Raw genomic sequence first — 23,649 nt, forward strand, 5'->3', positions numbered from 1 at the left:
ATCACACGTGCACACAGTGCACGGCACCGCTACAGTGGAACAGCGCATGCGCGGGACCACGGGCACCCAGGGGCGGCGTGCTGAGCTTTGAAATTCAGCGTTCGGGGGCGGCGTAAATCTGCAGGAGGAACAGCAACGGACCCCAGGCAGCCCGCCCCCATGGAAGATTTAAGAAATTTGCATAAGAAAAGGTACAAGTTTACAAAGTGTTTATTTTGGTATAAAAGGTGCCACAAAAACTATAGGAAGCTTCCTAGAATGCAGCCCAGGAGCTGCAGAGGGGGGAACTTTTAGCTTTATAGCTAAATTTCTGATGACAGGTTCCCTTTAAATGCCTTTGGAGATGGTTTATCGTAGAGAAATGAGCATTCAATTCACAGGCAACAGCTCAGGTGGACATTGCTGCAGTCAGTAGCCAATTGCCGCTCTCTCAAAATGTCTCCCTCAAAACATCTGTGGCATTGTGCTGTGTGATAAAACTGCACATTTTAGAGTGGCCTTTTATAGTGGCCAGTCTAAGGCACACCTGTGCAATAATCAGCATCTTGATATGCCACACCTGTGCGGTGGATGGATTATCTCGGCAAAGGAGAAATGCTCCCTAACACAGATTTAGACAAATGTGTGAACAATATTTGAGAGTAAAAGGCCTTTTGTACATAGAAAAAGCCTTAGATCTTTGAGTTCAGCTCATGAAAAATTGGAGCAAAAACAAAAGTGTTGAACTTATATTTTTGGCAGTGTATTTAAAAATCTTTTATCCACTTCAATGGTGTCCATATCATATGACGTTTGTTGTGGCAACATTTTCACAGATTGTGTTCTGAGCTGAAAATCTCTGACAGTTTACTGAATGATACATTTAGATATGTTATTGCAAACCTCATCTACACATAGCAGAAAACCAGCTCAGAACACAGTGCATGATGTAGATTAGTGCTGCCAAACCTTTTTGACCTCGAGAGGCACGTTCTGCTTTGAGAGAGGGTCGCAAGCCCCATCCAGCTCTGAGATAGGGTCGAGAGTCACATCCAGCTCTGAGAGATGGTCGCGAGTCCCATCCAGCTCTGAGAGATGGTCGCGAGCCACATCCAGCTCTGAGAGAAGGTCGCGAGCCACATTCAGCTCTGAGAGAGGTTTGCGGGCCACATCCAGCTCTGAGAGAGGGTCGCGAGCCACATCCAGCTCTGAGAGAGGTTCGCGGGCCACATCCAGCTCTGAGAGAAGGTCGCGAGCCACATCCAGCTCTGAGAGAGGTTCGCGGGCCACATCCAGCTCTGAGAGAGGTTCACGGGCCACATCCAGCTCTGAGAGAGGGTCAAAGACCACATCCAGCTTTGAGAGAGGGTCAAGGACCACATCCAGCTTTGAAAGAGGGTCAAGGGCCAGATCCAGCTCTGAGAGAGGGTTTCGGGTCACAACTAGCTCCGAGAGAAGGTCGCAGGCTACATCCAGCTCTGAGAGAAGGTCGCGGGCCACATCCAGCTCTGAGGAGGTCGCGGGCCACATCCAGCTCTGAGAGAGGGTCACGGGCCATATCCAGCACTGAGAAAGGGTTGAGGGCCCTATCCAGCTCTGAGAGAGGGTCGCAGGCCACATCCAGCTCTGTGAGAAGGTCGTGGGCCACATCCAGCTTCCTCCCCCTCACAGTAGTCCCAGAGCCCCTATTAATGATATAATGACCGCCAAAGCTTTTCCACAGAAATCACACCGAGGCAGTACACCAAGATCCAGGCTTAAATTATCTATAAACCCCCAAGGCCAGTATATGGGTATCCAGATCTGCTCTTCTGTGTGGGGAAACTTACATAATTCACCATGTGGAGACCTGGTCTTCCTAGCTGTTTGTTAGAAGTGGTGCTAATACAACAAGCTGGCAGACAGCAGCGAGCCACACATCTATAATGTCCTTATTGCAGAAACGTAGCTTATTTTCACACCGATTTTCACACTCAAAATACAAATGTTGCACAAGAAAATAGTCACTATCTCTGACCTCTGTATTAATGGCTTTACATATCAGAGATCTTTCTATTCATGCTTACAATATTTGAAATGTAAAGTTGTATTGTTTCTTATTCATTAGGAGCTATTAATTAATGATGGTAATAAGGACTTGTTTCCAAAACCTACAAATTTGCATTGTCAAGGTCAATTAAGGTAAGAGTAGTACACATTGTGTAAATTGTGATATATATGTACGGTATATATATAGCAGATATATGATAAGAATAATGCTCTCCTCATATAAAAGGTGTAGCACAAGGCCTGGAAAGTGAGTGTGAATGACAGTGACAGAATCACTATGCAAAAAGTCTTTGGTCACACATATCAGTAGTGTTTGGCCATTTGTTTTATCCCGGAGCACATTACAAACAGATGAGTAAAGTTGTCCACTTTGTCCAGTAGCCAACACTGCAGCACTTTTTTAGTGTTTCATGGAAATGTCCAGCACCACAACTGATGTGTTCCCATTTCAAGCTTCGAAATTAGTGGCGTTATCAGATTCACTACAGAATTTTTGTAGTACAATAGGAGTAAAATTAAAAAAGACAGCAGGGTCAGAAATACGTGAGCCAGCCCTCCCTTATAGCATATTTTGTAGAAATTCATGCACAGGTAAATACTGAGATGCAAATGTTAATATTTTACAGGTTTGGTCTCATTCAAAAGCAAATCCATTCAAAGCCAAATATCAAAGAAACAGGTATTTAGATTATTTTTTTTTTTTAAATATTTATCTCATCTTGTATCCTATTTAAAGGAGTCCTTAAATGCATTTCCCAGTAAAAAAAAAATACACAAAAATCAACCTTAACCCCTTCACGACCGGACGATTTTTCGCTTTCCGATTTTTTTTTCGCCATTCTTTTTCTGAGAGACGTAACTTTTTTATTTTTCAGTCAATATGGTCATGTGAGGGCTCATGTTTTGCGGAACGAGCTGTACTTTTAAATGAAACCATAATTTTTACCATATAGTGTACTGGAAAACGGCAAAAAAATTCCAAATGCAGAAAAATTGCAAAAAAAGTGCGATAGCACTATTGTTTTTGAGATATTTTATTCACTGTGTTCACTATATGGTAAAACTGATGTGTGGGTGTGATGCCTCAGGTCAGTACGAGTTCGTAGACACCAAATATGTATAGGTTTACTTTTATATAAGGGGTTAAAAAAAAACGGAAGTTTGACCGAAAAAAGTGGCGCACGTTTTACGCCATATTCCGTGTCCCGTAGCGTTCTCATTTTTCGGGATCTATGGCTCAGTGACGGCTTAGTTTTTGTGTTTTGTGTCTCGAGCTGACGTTTTTAACAGTACCATTTTTGTGCAGATGCTACGTTTTGATCGCCTCTTATAGCATTTTGCGCAAAAGTTGTGGCGACAAAAAAAACGTCGTTTTGGCGTTTGGAATTTTTTTGCCGCTACGCCGTATACTGATCAGATTAATTGATTTTATATTTTGATAGATCGGGCGTTTCTGAACGCGGCGATACCATATGTGTGTATATTTTTTATTTTTTTAACCCTTTAATTTTCAATGGGGCGAATGGGGGGGTGATTTGAACTTTTAGGTATTTTTGTTTAATTTTTTAAAACTTTTTTTAACTTTTTTTTTTTATTTTACTAGTCCCCCTAGGGGGCTATTGCGATCAGCATTCCGATCGCTCTGCACTATCTGCTGATCACAGCTATACAGTTGTAAACAGCAGATACGCTCTCTTTCTCTTTTGCTGTGCCGCTGGCACAGCGAAAGTGAAAGCAATTCATGTGTACTACAGGAGTCATCACATGACCCTGTGCTACCATGACAACTATCGGAAGTCACGTGATCGCGTCACATGACTTCCGGTATCGGGCGGTAAGTAAGGGTACCTTCACACTTAGCGATGCAGCAGCGATCCGACCAGCGATCTGACCTGGTCAGGATCGCTGCTGCATCGCTACATGGTCGCTGGTGAGCTGTCAAACAGGCAGATCTCACCAGCCACCAGTGAACAGCCCCCAGCCAGCAGCGACGTGCAAGCGACGCTGCACTTGCACGGAGCCGCCGTCTGGAAGCTGCGGAGACTGGTAACTAAGGTAAGCATCGGGTATGGTTACCCGATGTTTACATTAGTTACCAGCGCACACCGCTTAGCTGTGTGTGCAGGGAGCAGGGAGCAGGGAGCCGCGCACACTGAGCGCTGGCTCCTTGCTCTCCTAGCTGCTGTACACATCGGGTTAATTAACCCGATGTGTACAGCAGCTACATGTGCAGAGAGCCAGAGCCGGCAGCACAGGCAGCATGAGAGCTGCGGAGGCTGGTAACTAAGGTAAATATCGGGTAACCACCTTGGTTACCCGATGTTTATCTTGGTTACAAGCTTACCTCAGCTGTCAGACGCCGGCTCCTGCTCCCTGCTCGCTTCATTTGTCGCTCTCTCGCTGTCACACACAGCGATCTGTGTGTCACAGTGGGAGAGCGCCTTTGAAGAAAACGAACCAGGGCTGTGTGTAACGAGCAGCGATCTCGCAGCAGGGGCCAGATTGCAGCTCATTGTCACACACAGCGAGATCGCTAATGAGGTCACTGCTGCGTCACAAAAAGCGTGACTCAGCAGCGATCTCGGCAGTGAGCTCGCTGTGTGTGAAGCACCCCTAAATGTTTACCGCGATCGCGCTTATAATGGCGCTGTCACATATTGACAGCGCCATTTAAGGGGTTAAACGGCACGAGCAGATAACGATTCTGCTCGTGCCTAGCAGACACACATCTCAGCTGTGAAAATCAGCTGAGATGTGCGCCGATCGCGGCATGCTGCCGCCGGCAGACCGCGGGCAGTAACATTATGACCGCTAGGACGTAATTTTACGGCCCGAGGTCGTTAAGGGGTTAAGTAGCAAGTTACTAATGCTGTATAGTTAATTTATACCGGGTACCTAAAGCTTCTAGTATTTGCTCTGTCCTAGGTCCCTATGGCTTTGCTTGTGGTAACGTGCATGAATCCACATGTTTTTAATCTTTTACCTGTTTCAACTATGCATCAATAAAGTTTTGAATTTTTATCAAGAGAACACCTTCCATTTTTGCATATGCGGGACACCCACCTTGCTATTTTTCGTGTGCATTGCTACCTGGAAACCAGCTCATGGATCCGTCCAAGCAATCGCCAATCTAATTATTGTGGTATAATCTTCCTGGATGTGGCTATCTGATTTTTGCCTTCTTATCCTTTATTCTGTTCTAAGTCGGACCTGTCACGTTAAATAGGGATGGTCGAATACCTCAAATGTTCGACTTAGCGAATATCCGACGAATAGGTCGCTGCTATGCGAATATTCCATGCGCAATGTAAGTCTATGGGAAGCCCGAATAGTTCCGAATAGTTGCTATTCGGGTTTCCCATAGACTTACATTGCGCATCGAATATTCGCGAATAGTTGAATAGCGGCGACCTATTCGGCAAATATTCGCGAAGCTGAATATTTGAGGTACTCAATCATCCCTAATGTTAAACCTCAGTATGGTCTTGGCCACCGTGCTGCAGATCAGTGTCAGGGTGTGGGCAATCTTAGAGCCTCGGCCATCTTTATATAGAGCAACAATTCCTTTTTCAGATCCTCAGAGAATTCTTTGCCATGAGGAGCCATATTTTCCTCCATGTTTTCCTCCAGTGACCAGTATGAGAGGAGTGTGTGACCGATAACAGCAAATGTAGCACCCCTAACCCCATTCACACCTGAGACCTTGTAACACTAATGAGTCACATGACACCGAGGAGAGAAAATGGATAATTGGGCACAGTTTGGCCGTTTTCACTTAGGGGTGTACTCATTTTTTTATGCCAGTGCTTTAGACAATAATGGCTGTGTGATGAATTATTTAGAGGGCACCAAATTTACACTGTTATACAAGCTGCACACTGACACTGTACATTGTGTCACAGGGTCAGATCTTCAGTGTTGTCCCATGAAAAGATACAATAAAATATTTACAAAAATGTGAGGGCATGTACTCCTTTTTGTGATATACTGTATCATAAGCAGCAAACTTTAATTTTCATGTGTTTTTGTTCAAAAGAAGAAGTCAGAATACAACAGTCCCCGGAAGTCCCAGATACCTCTAAAGACTCAGGTTATGTTTCTCAGGTACAGTATTTATGTGTGATAATTCGGCAAGAATTCACTAAATTAATTTTGTAATTAATGTTATGCTACACATAGGGGGTAATTCATCAAGGACTTTTCAAAAGTTTTTTTCTCGTGAAAATGTCACTCCTTTTATTTGGCAAAATTTGCAATTTGTCACGGCTTCCACCAACTTTTAAAAAGTGGGTGTCATTAGTTATACAATTGGGGTTTATAGACAGATTGTCTGTGACTTTTTAACAGAAGGTTAACAAAGTCGCAAGTTTACTCCACTAAGGGGTACTTTGCACGCTGCGACATCGCAAGCCGATGCGGCGATGCTGAGCGCGATAGTCCCCGCCCCCGTTGCAGCTGCGATATCCTTGTGATAGCTGCCATAGTGAACATTATCGCTACGGAAGCTTCACATGGACTCACCTGTCCTGGGATGTTGCTCTGGCCGGCGACCCACCTTCTTATTAAGGGGGCAGGTCATACGGCATCACTGCAACGTCACACGGCAGGCGGCCAATAGGAGCGGAGGGGCGGAGATGTAAACATCCCGCCCACCTTCACCCTTCCGCATATCCTACGGGAGCCACGGTGACGCAGGAAGGAGATGTTCCTCGCTCCTGCGGCTTCACACACAGCGATGTGTGCTGCTGCTGGAGCGAGGAACAACATCAGACCATCGCGTCAGCGTAATTATGGAATACGCCGACACTACACCGATGATACGATTACGACGCTTTTGCGCTCGTTAATCGTATCATCTAGGCTTTACACACTACGATGTCGCCTGCGATGCCGGATGTGCGTCACTTTCAATTTGACCCCACCGACATTGCACCTGCGATGTCGTAGTGTGCAAAGTGCCCCTAAGGGTTGATGTAAGAAGTGGAGTAACATTTCTAGAGGGAACATATAATATGGAGGAGCCTGCTTCCCTATGTCAGCTGCTGGATTGCAATCTTCATCTGGCGGGACCCGCTCGTGATTCAGGGAGGAAGCACTCGAAAAACATGAAAAAGCATATGAGGGCAAATCCGGCGGTGATCTACAAAAACCAGATATTATAGATAAAACGTGTAGTCTTTATTAAGGTAAAATTAAAAATCCAGCCATAGTAGCAGTGACATCCCGGAGGATCAACCAGAGACTAGTTTCGGCATACAAGCCTTTAGGGGGCTTTACACGCAGCGATATCGCTAGCGATGTTGCTCGTGAAAGCACCCGCCCCCGTTGTTTGTGCATCACGGGCAAATCGCTGCCCGTGGCGCACAATATCGTTAGTCCCCGTCACACAGACTTACCTGCCTAGCAACGTCACTGTAGCCGGCGAACTGCCTCCTTCCTAAGGGGGTGGTTCGTGCGGCGTCACAGCGACATCACATGGTAGCCGTCCAATAGAAGCAGAGGGGCGGAGAGCTTCCAAAAGAAAGTGACGCCCACCTTGTTGCCGGAGGACGCAGGTAAGGTGTTGTTCGTCGTTCCTGGGGTGTCACACGTAGCGATGTGTGCTGCCTCAGGAACGACGAACAACCTACGTCCAGCACCATCAACGATATTTGGGATTAGAGCAACGTGTCAATGATCAACGATAAGGTGAGTATTTTTGATCGTTAGTGGTCGTTCATACGTTTCACACGCAATGATGTCGCTAACGAGGCCGGATGTGCGTCACGAATTCCGTGACCCCAATGACCTCTCGTTAGCAATGCCGTTGCATGTAAAGCCCCCTTTTGTCCAAGGCTTGTATGCCGATACTAGTCGTTTTATCTATAATACATGTTTTATCTATAATATCTGTTTTTTGGAGATCACCGCCGGATTTGCCCTCGTATGCTATTTCTAGAGGGAAGTATAAAATCTTAGGATGACAAACTCATCAAACATCATATGACAGCTTGATAAATTTAGCACAAATATCGGAATATAGCAACAATGAAAACTGACTTTAAAAATTACCCTCATGATAAATTCCCTTTGTAGATTTTTTTTTATAACAGGATTGCTACATTTTAACATTTTAGCACAATTAAAAGTTGGCATTAGGCTATGTGCGCATGTTGCGTAATTTCATGCATTTACGCTGCATATTGCACTGCAACGTAAATGCATGTGTCCTGCGTCCCCAGCACAATCTATGAAGATTGTGCATAATTCATCCGCACGTTGCATTTGAGAGCGCAGCGATTTGCATGGTGAAATTTTGATCCAAATCGCTGCGCTCAACAAAGTAGCGTCACTTATTTCATGCAATTTGGATGCTGCTCCCACTCTATCTATGGGAGAGGCAGCATCCCCAGCGCATGAAATCGGAATCTATTCTGCAGATACATTCCATTACGCAGTGTTTCTGCAGCATTTAAAGCGCACATGCACTGCCAAATCGCTGCAGATTTTTCAGCATGGACACTACGAAACGTGCGCACATAGTCTTAGAATAGTATCAGCTTAATCAGGGCAGAATTTTTCAGGGCAGATTGGTCACAAAACCAAAAGGGTTCCCTGTTGCCAGCAAGGCGAATGAGAATCCTGAAGTCTCATGAACATGTTGAGTATTTTCATCTTGCAGATTTGGTACAGAATCTGCAGCATGTCAATTATTGCAGTGTTTTGCTGAAGATTTCATCCATTCTAATGCATAGGAAAAATCTGCACTGAAAATGCATAAAAAAAGTGGCAAAAGGCATGTTTTTACCTCTGGCTTTTTCTTGCCAAGAAATGATGGAGAAATTTCTGCACCAAATACTAAATGTGCGCACATACCCTTATGGTGTTTGGCAGTGTTTTTGCCCCCTCTTTCCAACTAAAATACAAGAATACTTAACTGAGTTGAGTGTACATGTCTTTAGATTTGTGAGACAGCCACGTAAGGTATATTGTTACCTACAAGCGTAATTTGATTGCAACCTTACTTTTTAGCTTTTTTTTTTACATTAATTTACACAACAGTTGTACGAACATTGCGTACCACTACCACTGTAGCCCCAGGTTAAAGGGAATCTGTCAGCAGGTTTTGGCTATGTTATCGGACAGAAGCATGATGTAGGCACAGATACCCTGATTCTTTACATGTGACACTTGCTGGTTTGCATCCTGTCATTTTCATAAAATCAGTTTTCTCTGCTGCAGATCTAGCAGTGCTTGGAATGCGGAGCCCTATATAACCCCACCCACACCACTGATTGGCAGCTTTCTGTGTACACTGTATATTGACAGCTGCTAATCAATGGTGGGGTTATACAGAGCAGGAGGACTAGAATCCACAAGGCACCTGGTCCTGTAGTGATAATGTCCTGCTGATATAACACTGATTTTATTGAAACAGCAAAATACAGCTTAGTAAGTGACACATCACTGTAATCAGGGTATTTGTCCCTACATCATGCTGCTCTCAGACTACATAGCAAAAACCTACTGACAGATTCCCTTTAAAGGGAACCTGTCAGGTCCCCTATGCACCCAGAACCACAAGCAGTACTGGGTGCATATTTCTAATCTCTGCCTAACTGTCCATGAATCTAGTAGCATACCTAAAGAAATCTTTAGAAAAAGTATTTCTAAAGATCCTTTATTATATGCAAATGAGGGCTGTGACTAGTTGCAAAGGCGTTATTTCCCCCGACTAGTCTGCCCTCTTAGCATGTTAGCACGCCCTGAACCCGTCGTCGGAGGCGGTGACGACGGACAGGTACGCGCATCCATACCAATGACACTGGGTATTGATTAGCATGTAAGCACACCTACAGGGGCATGCTAAAATGCTAAGAGGACAGTCTAGTCAGGGGAAATAATGCCCTTGCGTGTAGTCACAGCCGTCATTTGCATCTCATATAGTATCTTTAGAAATACTTTTTCTAAAGATCTCTTTATGTATGCTACTACATATAGGGACAGTTAAACAGAGATTAGCAATATGCACCATGACCTGCTCGTGTTTCTGGGTGCATAGTGGACCTGACAGATTCCCTTTAAATAAAAGGCTCCAAATTCGCTTAACCTGCAAAATCTGCTTTCACTGGATGTCCATTTCAATTGCACAGGGAAACTCTGCAAGTTTCGAAGACATGGACTGCACAGCTGATGGCGGAACATCACCAAATGAAGTATTTGCATTACCAAAGATCCCATCACCATTTATCAAACCTGATCCTCCGTCAAGTTCCACAACTGAATTCCTGAGAAAATGTGAACGGAACAAAGGGAAAAAAGCCAAAAACGTTACAAAATCTACCATGGATTTGTATGTACAGCGTTCAGATAAAGAAGATAAACATTTATACTAACAAAGTTATTACAATGTTTTTAAAATAATATATTGATTTTAGCTACTGTGAGTCAAATACACTCCTTCTATGCCTCTTGAGCTCCAAATTAGTAAGATTTGTTTTACGAGCGCTCGGGAAATCAATACAGTACGGCCTAGTATGGTGTACTCAAACAATTCTACTTTATTTGAACATGTGACCAGTTTATATAGGTTCACAGACAAAGGACAAGTTCCTTTTGAACTATGCACCAATAAGAGCCTTAGGGACATGAATAGAAATATGAAACTTCCCCGCTCATTTAGGGTCATTTAATCACCATAAAGTCAGAGTTAAATATAAGATGGATACCACAGGCTCAAAATGGATTCTGTTCTCTCACATTCCCACCTTTTGTGACCAATTATGGGTATATCAGTAGGTATATACTGTAGAAGCAAGCTATCCACGTCCTCGGGACTTTCCTACCTGCTTCACCTCAGTTTCCTACCTGAATACCCATAATTGTATCACAACACTAATGGATCTCTCCTTGTTTTAGGTTTGTAATATACAACCAAGAATTCTTTATTAGGATTTCCATTACACATGAACCAGATTACCTTTTGGTACAACACAAAATAGCACTTTTCTGTCTACATTTTCCAACATACAGAACAATACCAGCTGCATACCAGTGTGTGTTATCTCTGAAAGGCACCCACTTAAACCCTTGAACTAATGGGCTGGTGCAGGACAGAGAATGTTTCTCCCACCATGAGTCTTTGTTTGTATTGTGTTCTTTTAACCATCACTCCCTTATTTTGGCTATTTCCCCTATATCAGCCCCAATCTGGAGATTTCCCATGAGGTGAGATACTCCAGCACTATGATGTTTTGATACCCTCATTCTGCTGGTGATGTGACTCTTTACAGCGGCTTCTGTGTATCTAGGTGGGTTTTCCCTCAAGCTTCACCAAAGTTGTTTTGTTTAGGGCAAGCTGGATTGGCCCATCTAATCTTGGCTGATGGTTCTTTCTCACTTGTTTTTTTTTTAGGATCACCCTGTCTCTTGGCTTGAGACTATATGCTCTTCTTGACACTGATTTAGGATCTTGAATTGAAAAATACACCAGTTTATCACTCTATTTAGTCAGTTATATGAGACTTGTACTTTGCTGGTATAGACTATCATGCTGTATCAGAAGTATCTGTGGGAAATATAATCCTTTTCTAGGTGCTAAGCCAAAAATATTTTGTATGGAGTCCTATTTATTAAGAAAAGAAAAGTCAATGTCAATGTCGGTCAATGACTTGCCAGTCTCCACCTTTTGGATTTTTACCATGAATGTCCCATCCAGCTTTTTCACCTTCCTATTGCTCTGTGGATGGTAAGGAATGTAGAAAGCCTGCTAATTCCTAGATACTGTAAGATCTCCCTAATGACCTCCCCTATAAAAATATGTACCTTTACCACTTTACAAACCCCATTTTTACATACCACCTCCATCATGAGTTTTTCAGCAGTAACATATTTTCTGCACAGGATATGCCTCAAAGCAATTCTGGAAAGAAAAATACACAACATACACAAACTCATATAAACCTACTCATGGTAGATGTATATAATCAATCTAAAATTTCTGGAATCTGTAGAGCAGATAAGGGGTGTATTTCTGCAGGGTCTTTACAGTTTTTCCTACACTGTATTAGGGAAATTAGCAAATTTGAAGTACCGAATTCTCCAATTAAAATTTAAAATGTAACCTTTATTATTAAATTCATTAAAAGGTCCTCAACCAATAAAACCAGACAAACAATACATATAGAGTTTGGCCCCTCCAAACAAGGAGACACGTGTAGGCCAATAATTCAGCTATTACCGCTATAGTGATTGAAATTTATCTCACCAAATGACTAGATGCTACCAACATCAAGGTCCAAAAAAAATAATTGGATTAATCTCACCAATTGATTTATGATTCAAATTCTGATTGGTTCAGACCATCTCATGGCGGAACCTTATAATTAAAGGATATACCTACCAACGCGTTTCATTCTGAAAGAACTCTTCAGGGGAGCTTATGAATCCATTCTGGGTCTCATAAAATCATGAGCCCGTTATATCCAATAGGCATGCTGAAAAACATACAAAATTGCATACAGAACAGCAATAAGTGTCAGTATGTCAGCTAATTTACATAATCACATATAGAGAAACTCACCAGCGGACCCAGACTCATCACAGAGTCATATAAATGGTAAATCCAAATCAGGTACATGGACCCATACAACATGGACCCAGCACCTGATCATGCTGAAACAAATATAACGATGGTTATATTTAGTCATTTGGTTAGATAAATTTCAATCACTATAGTGGTGATAGCTGAATTATTGGCCTACACGTGTCTCCTTGTTTGGAGGGGCCAAACTCTATATGTATTATTTGTCTGGTTTTATTGGTTGAGGACCTTTTAATGAATTTGATAATAAAGGTTAAATTTTAATTGGAGAATTCGGTACTTCAAATTTGTTAATTTCCCTTTGATATTTGATTAACAACCCATTGGCTAGAGATATACTACACTGTATTAGGCACACGTCATACAAGACTGGGTGTGTCTTGCACCAGGGTACTAAACCCTGGTGACACTCATACATTGTCTATCAAAGCACACACATATAACTGTCTTCGTCAGATGTTAGTTCATGGGTTACCTGGGTCATCATTGAGTGGAGAGCTCAAGCTAGCCAAAGTTTAACACACTTAATCCATAGACCTTCCTCAGTCATCTGGGCTCCCTTCATCTCACACTCCATTTCCTCTTGTTTCTGTAGGGATTTAAGATCATCAGGAGTGACAGGTGCCAATGACGTGACAGGTGCCACAGAGGTCCTGGTCTGCATTGGTAAACTCTCATCTCAAGGCCTCTTTGTTGCTTCCTTATTGGCTGCATCAGTGCAAGCATTTCCTCTGGCTCCATCAGTGTCAGCTCAGATGTGAGCTTTATCTTCACTAAGCTAGGCTTATTTGATAATGGGGAGCCTCCGTCCGGGCTCGTACGCTCTCTGCGGTCTTTATAGGCTTCTTATGTGATGTTAGGCAAGATCTGCTGTCTACATACACATTTGGTCATTTTACACTTTGCCACTCTACATGTTTCAGAGAGTGTCTTCATCCCTGTCTCCTGTGTCGATAGGAGATGAGGGAGTGGTTCTGTTTTTATTACTTCATGTTGTGTACCCTCAGCATATCCAGTGTACAATCAACCAGCATCTTGGAATCTGGAACCATCTACAATAAAACTTAAAATTAGCATTAGGTTCATCTGAGACCTGTTCAAACCTTGCCATTTCTTGTAGCATCAGAGCAATCATGACATGTATATATGTCTGCTGTGTCATCTGTTAAAGATAAAAATATAAACAAAACTTAAAAATAGGTGACTTCCCACATCTTTCCCCACTTTTTGAATTTCAGTGTGCAAAAAATAGCTGGATTCAAAACCGTGTACCATGTTGTGAATGTCAGTTATGCTTTCGCTTCTGTGAGGCTACCTCTTGTGGTCAGGAATGGTTTGGACAGAGACCAGGTGTGCTGGAGCAATGGGCGTTTCCATTGCTAACTCTCTGCCTATTTAAACCTTGGTCTGCTAGCAGTCTGAACCGGTTGTCATTTGTTCTTTGGTTTACCAGCCTTCTCAGTGCTTAGCTGGAAAGCTCCCTGCAGCTATGTTTGGAGTATTGCTCCTATAAGTCCATGTGTTTGTTGCTTCTTGAATTTGTAATGGTTCCTGCTTTCTGTTCATTGGTATGACAAGAGCGTCTGATATAGGATGGAGTTCAGATCTAGTGATCTGAGGGCTTTTTGTACTATTAGGTATTTGGATTTTTGTAGGGTTTTTCTCTGGCCACCATCAGCCCCTTTCCTATCCTTTCCTATTTAGTCAATGGGGCCTCACCTTTGCTAATGCTATCTATCTATCTGTGTATTGTGTTTTCCTATATCACCGCAGTCTTTGAATGTGGGGGGCTTGTTATACCTTTGCGGTCTACTTCTGAGGCAGAGAGTTATTCATCTTCCCTTCCTTTAGGATAGCTAGTTCTCCGGCTGGGTTCGCAGTGCATAGGATGTTAGTTCACCCCTCAGCTACTTCTAGTGTTGATGGTTAGTAAGGGGATGGCGGCCAGATTAGTTGCCAATGCTCTTGCCACCTTTTTTGCCAATGATTTATGGTGATCTTTCATGGTTCCGGATCATAAGGCGGGCTTTGCACGCTGCGACATTGGTAACAATGTGTTACCGATGCTGCAGCGATAGTCCCGCCCCCATCGCACGCGCAATATCTAGTGAAAGCTGCCGTAGCAATTATTATCGCTACGGCAGTTTCATACGCACATACCTGCCGTGCGACGTCCCTCTGGCCGGCGACCCGCCTCCTTCCTAAGGGGGCGGGTCGTGCGGCGTCACAGCGACGTCACACGGCAGGAGGCCAATTGAAGTGGAGGGGCGGAGATGAGCAGGATGTAAACATCCCGCCCACCTCCGTCCTTCTCATTGCAGCCGGGAGGCAGGTAAGGTGATGTTCCTCGCTCCTGCGGCTTTACACACAGCGATGTGTGCTGCCGCAGGAGCGAGGAACAACATCGCACCTGTCGCTGCACCGGCATTATGGAAATGATGATGATACGATAACGACGCTTTTGCGCTCGTTCATCGTATCAAAAAGGATTTACACGTTGCGATATCGACTGTGACGCCGGATGTGCGTCACTTTCGATTTGACCCCATCGACATCGCACGTGCAATGTCGCAACGTGCAAAGCCGCCCTAACAGTACCACTTGAGTTCTACACGAGGCATAAGAAAGTCACATTGTGTCTAGATTGCACCTAACTGACATAGTTACATAGTTACCTAGGTTGAAAAAAGACCTAGGTCCATCTAGTTCAACCTTCCTCCACCAGTTCTACATTTGGTCACTAAGTCATTTATAACCAACAATGTTGTGTGTACTGAGGAAATCATCCAGCCCTTTTTTAAAAGCTGTTATAGTATCTGCCATTACTACCTCTTGTGGTTGGCATTCCACAGTCTGACTGCTCTAACTGTAAAGAACCCTTTCCTATTTAGCTTCCGGAATCGCTTTTCTTCCACTTGCAGTGTATGCCCCCTGGTCCTTAGTATTGTCTTTGGAAGAAATAAGTCATGTGCCAGTCCTTTATATTGACCACACATGTATTTATACAAATAAATGAGATCTCCTCTGAGACGTCTTTTTTCTAAGCTAAACATATGTAATTTTTTCAACCTGTCATCATACGGGAGGCCTTTCATTCCTTGTAGTAGTCTAGTTGCCTGCCTTTGAACTGACTCTAACTTCTGAATGTCCTTTTTAAAATGTGGAGCCCAAAAGTGGATCCCATATTCCAGATGTGGCCTTACAAGTGATTTATAGAGGGCTAACAATGCGTTGGGATCACGGGATGTAATCTCTCTTTTTATACACCCTAAAATCTTGTTTGCTTTAGCAACTGCTGCTTCACATTGAGAGCTGCTGCTCAGCTTATTTGTAATAAGAATACACAAGTCCTTCTCCTGTTCTGTAGTCCCGAGTTTACTTCCATTTAATGTATACACAGTTATAGGATTACTCCGTCCTAGGTGCATTACTTTACATTTATCAACATTAAATCTCATTTGCCAAGTATCTGCTCATTCTTACATCTTATCCAGATCTTTTTGTAATACTGTACTATCAAGGTCAGTTTTTAATATCCTACATAGTTTGGTCTCATCAGCAAAGACTGACACTTTACTATCTATCCCATCCACAAGGTCATTAATAAAGAGATTAAAAAGAATCGGTCCTAGCACAGATCCCTGCGGCACCCCACTGCTGACTATAGCCCATTTAGAGAATGTACCATTTATGACTACTCTTTGATTCCTATCTTTTAGCCAATTCCTTACCCAGTTGCATACAGTTTCCCCTAGTCCTTGCTTCTGAAGCTTTAGTATAATGCTATTATATGGTACAGTATCGAATGATTTTGCAAAGTCACATCAGAACCCCAACAGATTGGTTAGACATGACTTATCTTTCATGAATCAATGCTGTTTATCAGTTATTATATTATTTTCTGCAATATATTTTTGCATTTCATCCCTTAAAATGCCCTCAAAAACTTTGCATACTACTGATGTCAGGCTTACTGGACGGTAGCTGCCTGGATCTACCCTCTTACCTTTCTTAAATATCGGTACCACATCAGCAATCCTCCAATCCTGAGGCACCAACCCTGTTACAAGTGAGTCTAAAAATATGAGATACAGCGGTCTGTTGATTACAGAGCTCACTTCCCTCAATATTCGTGGATGAATGCCAGCTGGCCCTTGGGATTTGTCAATGTTTAATTTACTCAGACGTAGGCGTACGTCTTCTTGTGTTAAATTAATTATATTGGGTGGTGAACTTTGATTTTTCACTTGTTGAATGATCCCTGGTACAGTCAGTTCCTTGGTGAACACAGATGAGAAATGCCTATTTAATATCTCAGTCTTTTGTTTGTCCTCTATAACTAACTTGTTATTATATTTTAAGGGGCCAATACTATCCTTTGTTTTCCTTTTTGCATTAATGTTTTTATAAAAGATTTTGGGATTTATTTTAATGTCCTTGGCGATTTTTGTTTCAGTAGCTAATTTTGCTTGCTTGATTTCATTTTTGTATTTCCTATTGTTATCTTTATACTTCTGAAGTGCTATTTTTGTATTCTCAGCCTTTAAGATTTTAAACGCCCATTGTTTTTGTTTTATTATACTTTGTACTGTCTTATTTATCCATAGTGGTTTCTTTTTATTTCTGGACATTTAATTACCAGAGGGTATAAGTTTTTTACAGGACTCTAGTAGTATATCCTTAAACTTACCCCATTTATGTTCGGTATCCCCAGTTACCATGACTTTGTCCCAATCTACACATTTAAGCTTTTCCCTTAATTTGTTGAAATCAGTTTTCCTAAAATTCCAGGTTTTAGCATTTCCCCTTTGAAATGTGCTATTGAATATTACGTTGAAGCTTACCATATTATGATCGCTGGTGCCCAAGTGATCCCGGACCTGTAGATCTGAAATGGTATCCGCTCTATTTGACATGACCAGATATAGCAAATTATCTCCCCTTGTCGGTTCATCTACCATCTGAGAGAGGAAATTGTCTTGAATAGTAGATAAGAACTTACAGCTTTTAGCACAGCCAGAAGATTCTATGTCCCACTGTATGTCTGGATAGTTAAAATCCCCCCTAATAAGAACCTGATTATTATTACTGTTAGCTGCCTTTCCAATTTGTTCCAGCATTTCACCCTCTATTTGTTCAAGTATGTTAGGAGGCTTATAGCAAACTCCAATTAGCATTTTTCCATTATTCCCCTCTCCATGTACATTTACCCATACTGACGCTACATTGTTGCCGTTCCCCCCAATGTCATCATTCAAAACAGCTTTTAGGTTAGATTTGATAAATATACACACCCCACCACCTTTTTTGTCTTTCCTGTCCTTCCTGAACGTAGTATAATACTGTATGTTTGTCACCCAGTCATGGCTTTCATCCAGCCAGGTTTCCGTAATGCCCACCACATCATAATCCATGGTTGACATAAGAGTCTCTAATTCATTCATTTTGTTTGCAAGACTTCTTGCATTTGCCAGTAGACATGTAATACTATTAACACATTTATTACCCCTAGCCTCCTTACGTTCCTTGCATGTCAGAGCACCCCCAATCCTTCATTGACCCCTACCGTCTTACTGTCTCTATCTATCCCCTTATTTGCTCCACTACCCTCCCTCCCCCCAGATCCTAGTTTAAAAGCTCCTCCATCCGTCTGACCATTTTCTCCCCCAGCACAGCTGCATCCTCCCCATTGAGGTGCAGCCCGTCCCTACCGTAGAACCTGTAGCCGACTGAGAAGTCGTCCCAGTTCTCCATGAACCCAAACCCTTGCTTCCTGCACCAATTTCTAAGCCACATATTTATCTCCCTAAGCTCCCACTGTCTTTCTAGTGGCACTGGTAGTATTTCTGAAAACACCATCTTGGAGGTCCTGGACTTCAGCTTCTCTCCTAGTTCCCTGTAATCATTTTTAAGGACCTTCCACCTGCCTCTAACTTTGTCATTAGTACCAATGTGCACCATGACCGCTGGGTTTTCCCCAGCCCCACCCAGCAATCTGTCTATCTGATCCGTAATATGCCGAACCCGAGCACCCGGCAGACAACACACAGTTCGGCATTCATGGTCTTGGCGACAGATGACCCTGTCTGTCCGCCTAATTATAGAGTCCCCTACCACCAACATCTGTCTGGGCTTTGCTGCACTCCTATTTCCCTTCTTCCTACAGCAGTCGTTTTCCTGCTTGCTAGGAGCAATGTCCTGCTGTATTGACCCTAGTCCTGGCCCTTCATTCCTAATATCAGCCAAACAGGCATATTTACTAGATTGTGCCAGGTCAGGACTAGGCTCCCTGACACTTTTCCCCCTACCTCTTCTTCTAACTGTTACCCAGCTACCTACCTCTGGGTCCTGATCTTCCCCACCTCCACCCTCCTCCATAGCACTGGCCCCAGCCAGAGAAAGCTCAGTGAGCTCTAAACTCCTCTCCAGGTTTGCAATGCCCCTGAGTGTTGCAAGCTGCTTATTTAGATCAGTTACCTGGGCTTCCAAATATGCAACATGCTTGCATCGAGTGCAGACATATTCACCCTCGAACGGCTGCTCAAGGCATGCATACATCTGACAAGATACACACCTGGTAGCATTGTCCATGGAGCACCTATTAAATGGGGATATAAACAGTAAAGCAGAAAAACAAAGAAAAAGAAAACAATGGGAAACGTATAATGATAAATTCAAACTATGTTCTTCTGTCAAACTATGAGATTGTGTTTAAACTATACACTTATCTGCTTCTAAAAACAGGTGTGGCTAATACTACTAATTAAATCACAAGACAAACGTTTTTTTGTGTGCTTTTTTACAGTTTCACAGACAAACAGACACACAATTCCCTAATGAAATTAAACAATTACAGTTATCACCACTATGAGATTGTGTTTAAACTATACACTTATCTGCAATCCCCGCACTTTGCTGCAGAACCTCGCAGAACAACACCAGAAATATCGTGTTATTGTAACTTTGTAATCAGGAACTATTTCTGTGACCTCTTCAACCTTGGCTTGAACCAGAGAAATAAGTCTGACACAAGAGATGCAGCCCTGATGATGAGGTCCAGTCAAGCCTAATAATAAGCTACAAGTCTCAACTGTAAACCTAGTATTTGGGCAAATTAAGACTGCCGACTTGTAATCTTTCCTCTGTGAGACTACCTTATACTGACAGAATTGTAGTTTGTTCTCTGCTGGTAAATACAAAAGAAAAATAGATGACTCCTAACATAAGAAGTCTTCATGACAGAAAGCCATAAATTATCCACTTACTATTAACTAAAGCAATACAACCTCTGCATATGGAGGAGTCAGTCCATTTTTGCAAAATTCAAAATTGAAGACATTGTAGCAAGCCATATATATTATAGGGGAATTTTGGGCACCTTGTGATAACACAGTTCATGTATACTGTAAACTGTTTATATCCTTTATATCCTTGAAAGAAAACAAAACAAATAAATACTGGCAGTCTGGGTGCAGAGGCATGGAATTTAAATTAATTTTCCAAGTAAATCACTATAAAATGCTTTGATGATTTCCCAAAGAAAACTTTTAGTTTTTACACACAACAGACTTCTATGCTTTAGTATCTATTAAAATATCTAAACTTCTATCCAAAGGTAATTTAATCATTTAGATAGTATCAGCAAAATAAAAAAAACAATTACTAATTACTTTTGCCGATATCTTAAGGTAAGGAAAAATCATTTACAATGAATTGTTAAATATAGGCAAAACTCCTGTTTAAAAGGTTGCTTTTCAGTTCTTTATGTTGTAATAGACAATAGGACCATGTGCTTTTGGCTATGTTGGTTATGGGGGTTACTTTTCCTTCCTTTGCCCTCCCTGTAAGGTAAAACTTACTCCTTTTGTTCTGCAAGTTTGAATCAAATCCTGTCTCTTAGCCAATTGCAAAAGGCCTTTAACTCTTCCCTCTTTAAGACACAAGTTAACAAGCCCTGCCTTCTAAGGCTCCTTTTTTTGTATTCACAAATTCACAACATGCATCTCCCAGATCCATTCAATTCCTCCACAAATGGCAAAATAATTCACTTTCTTTCTGTGTCCATTTGTCCCCACCGTGCTTGTTCTAATAAACAGAATATGGAGTGGCACTTATGGAATAGGTATGGGTGCTTCAGTAAGTTCCAAACCCATAATTAAGAAGACAAAACTGATCACTTCCAATGGCATGAAAAATTAGACTTTATTGAGCAATACGGCAGGTCCAATTAAAGAAGCAAGAAAAAAAGATGTTTTGATTTTAATTCAGATTTTCATCAATTTTAACTGGCATAGAAAGAGAGGCTAGATGTCAATAGATAAAATAAATATATATATATATATATATATATATACAGTACAGACCAAAAGTTTGGACACACCTTCTCATTCAAAGAGTTTTCTTTCTTTTCATGACTCTAAAAATTGTAGATTCACATTGAAGGCATCAAAACGATGAATTAAAACATGTGGAATGAAATACTTGAAAAAGTGTGAAACAACTGAAAGTATGTCTTATATTCTAGCTTCTTCAAAGTAGCCACCTTTTGCTTTGATTACTACTTTGCACACTCTTGGCATTCTCTTGATGAGCTTCAAGAGGTAGTCACCGGAAATGGTCTTCCAACAGTCTTGAAGGAGTTCCCAGAGATGCTTAGCACTTGTTGGTCCTTTTGCCTTCACTCTGCGGTCCAGCTCACCCCAAACCATCTCAATTGGGTTCAGGACTATGGAGACCAGGTCATCTGGCGTAGCACCCCATCACTCTCCTTCTTAAGCCTGCTTTACACGTTGCAATTTCGCATACGATATCGTATGCGATTTGCAACGCCCCCATCGTATGTGTGGCACGTTCAAACGATTAACCCCCGTCACACGTACTTACCTTCCATACGACCTCGATGTGGGAAGCGAACGTCCACTTCCTGGAGTGGGAGGGACGTTCGGCGTCACATCGACGTCATGCGGCAGCCGGCCAATAGAAGCGGAGGGGCAGAGCTGAGCGGGACGTAAACATCCCGCCCACCTCCTTCCTTCCGCATTGTGGGCTGGGAGCCGCAGGATGTAGGTAAGATCTGTTCATCATTCCCGGGGTGTCACACACTGCGATGTGTGCTACCCTGGGTACGATGAACAATCTGACGTGCAATTCTAGAGAAAGGTACGATGTGTATGCGATAAACGTTTTACCTTTCAATCGCAATCGCACGTACCTGTCACACACTGCAATGTACCTTACGATGCCGGATGTGCGTCACTTACGACGTGACCCCGCCGACACATTGTAAGATATATTGCAGCGTGTAAAGCAGGCTTTAGTCAAATAGCCCTTACACAGCCTGGAGGTGTGTTTGGGGTCATTGTCCTGTTGAAAAATAAATGATGGTCCAACTAAACGCAAACCGGATGGAATAGCACGCCGCTGCAAGATGCTGTGGTAGGCATGCTGGTTCTGTATGTCTTCAATTTTTAATAAATCCCCAATAGTGTCACCAGCAAAGCACCCCCACACCATCACGCCTCCTCCTCCATGCTTCACGGTGGGAACGAGGCATGTAGAATGCATCCGTTCACCTTTTCAACAAAGACACGGTGGTTGGATCCAAAGATCTCAAATTTGGACTCATCAGACCAAAGCACAGATTTCCACCAGTCTAATGTCCATTCCTTGTGTATTCGTTAGCCCACACAAGTCTCTTCTGCTTGTTGTCCGTCCTTAGCAGTGGTTTCCTAGCAGCTATTTTACCATGAAGGCCTGCTGCACAAAGTCTCCTCTTAATAGTTGTTCTAGAGATGAGAAGGTGTGTCCAAACCTTTGGTCTGTACTGTATATATATACATATATATATATATATATATATATATATATATATATATATATATATATATATAAAACATGATGTTATTTGTGCAAAATCATTAAATAAGCTATAAGATATGAAACCATAATTGTGCAATATAATTGAAAATCTATTGATTGGAGACAAACATGTATATGTATACAAATGTGTAAAAGTAATATGCATATACACACAGAGTAATTTCCTTCATATGTTCAAAATGTCCAGATAGGCAAACTGAAGATTGTGGTAATTTTTGGATGAAAATGTCAATCATCCCATGTAAAATCGTATACTAAGGAGTCCCTGAGAAGAAATAGTGAAATAAGTAGGGAAAGTAGAAAAAATTTTATAATCAAAAAATAGACTCACACTTCTATACCCATCTAAATAGCATGAGAAAAAAAAGGTGAACAAAAAGGGACACAATTTAAAAGTAAAAACAATGCTTTATTATTACACATTAAAAACAATCATAGCATGTATTAATCATAAAAAGGGAAATTGCCACCAGTGTGGAAGTAAACGGACCAAGACTAGTGTACAGAACTTGTATAAATCTTAAATATCTCATGCAATGCCGCAATACTAGCCAATATCACCACTGTTTTACTAATATATGAAATAAATTAGCAGAAACAACCTGTATTTTAAAGTGCAAAAAGTGCCTTATATTAAACATCTGCCAGTGCTTGGCATCAAGCTCTTATGCTTCCTGGCTATAATACATGTGTTTAAATAAAAATACACTAACTGGCAAAGAAATGGCAAGTCCTGTACTTGCTAAGTATTATAGATCAGTGTTTTACACCAATCCAATTACTGCACGTAAGATCGAATAATCATATACACTTACATGGAACAAAAGACTACTGGCCCACGCGTCTACCTCCTGCCTCTGACGCGCGTTTCGTCACCTTCATCGGGGCGTAATGTAAGAGTTGAATTTATATGGTGATTGTAGGTGTTGGGAATTAACATTAGCACAATTAAACATCCAGCGCTACCTGTTTGCACTGACGGCGCATGCCCTCAGATACCTCTTCCTCGGGATATAATGTCCCTGAGCCAACGGTCTGTGGAACGCAAAACACCGTGTCACTATGGTAACTCATGACGCTGTGTGTCACATGACCACTATTGCCGGAGGACGTCAGGACTGAGGAGAGGAGCTCGGACATGCTCACTGCATCATAGCAAG

At 42.2% G+C, this 23,649-nt stretch overlaps 1 protein-coding gene across 2 annotated transcripts in view; it reads left to right on the forward strand.

Annotated features, from left to right (window-relative positions):
• Nucleotides 1-23,649, forward strand: part of C12H14orf39 (chromosome 12 C14orf39 homolog) — a 94,755-nt gene that overhangs the window by 62,683 nt on the left and 8,423 nt on the right. The window contains exons 12-15 of one of the 2 annotated variants that reach the window (XM_075329996.1): nt 2,087-2,160; nt 2,655-2,707; nt 6,065-6,132; nt 10,161-10,360. In XM_075329996.1, coding sequence (XP_075186111.1) covers nt 2,087-2,160; nt 2,655-2,707; nt 6,065-6,132; nt 10,161-10,360 — 395 coding nt within the window. The remainder of the gene's footprint in view (nt 1-2,086; nt 2,161-2,654; nt 2,708-6,064; nt 6,133-10,160; nt 10,361-23,649) is intronic. The other variant, XM_075329997.1, reaches the window with a different exon arrangement.

Source organism: Anomaloglossus baeobatrachus, chromosome 12 (assembly GCF_048569485.1).
Source record: "Anomaloglossus baeobatrachus isolate aAnoBae1 chromosome 12, aAnoBae1.hap1, whole genome shotgun sequence".
NCBI classification, from domain to species: domain Eukaryota; kingdom Metazoa; phylum Chordata; class Amphibia; order Anura; family Aromobatidae; genus Anomaloglossus; species Anomaloglossus baeobatrachus.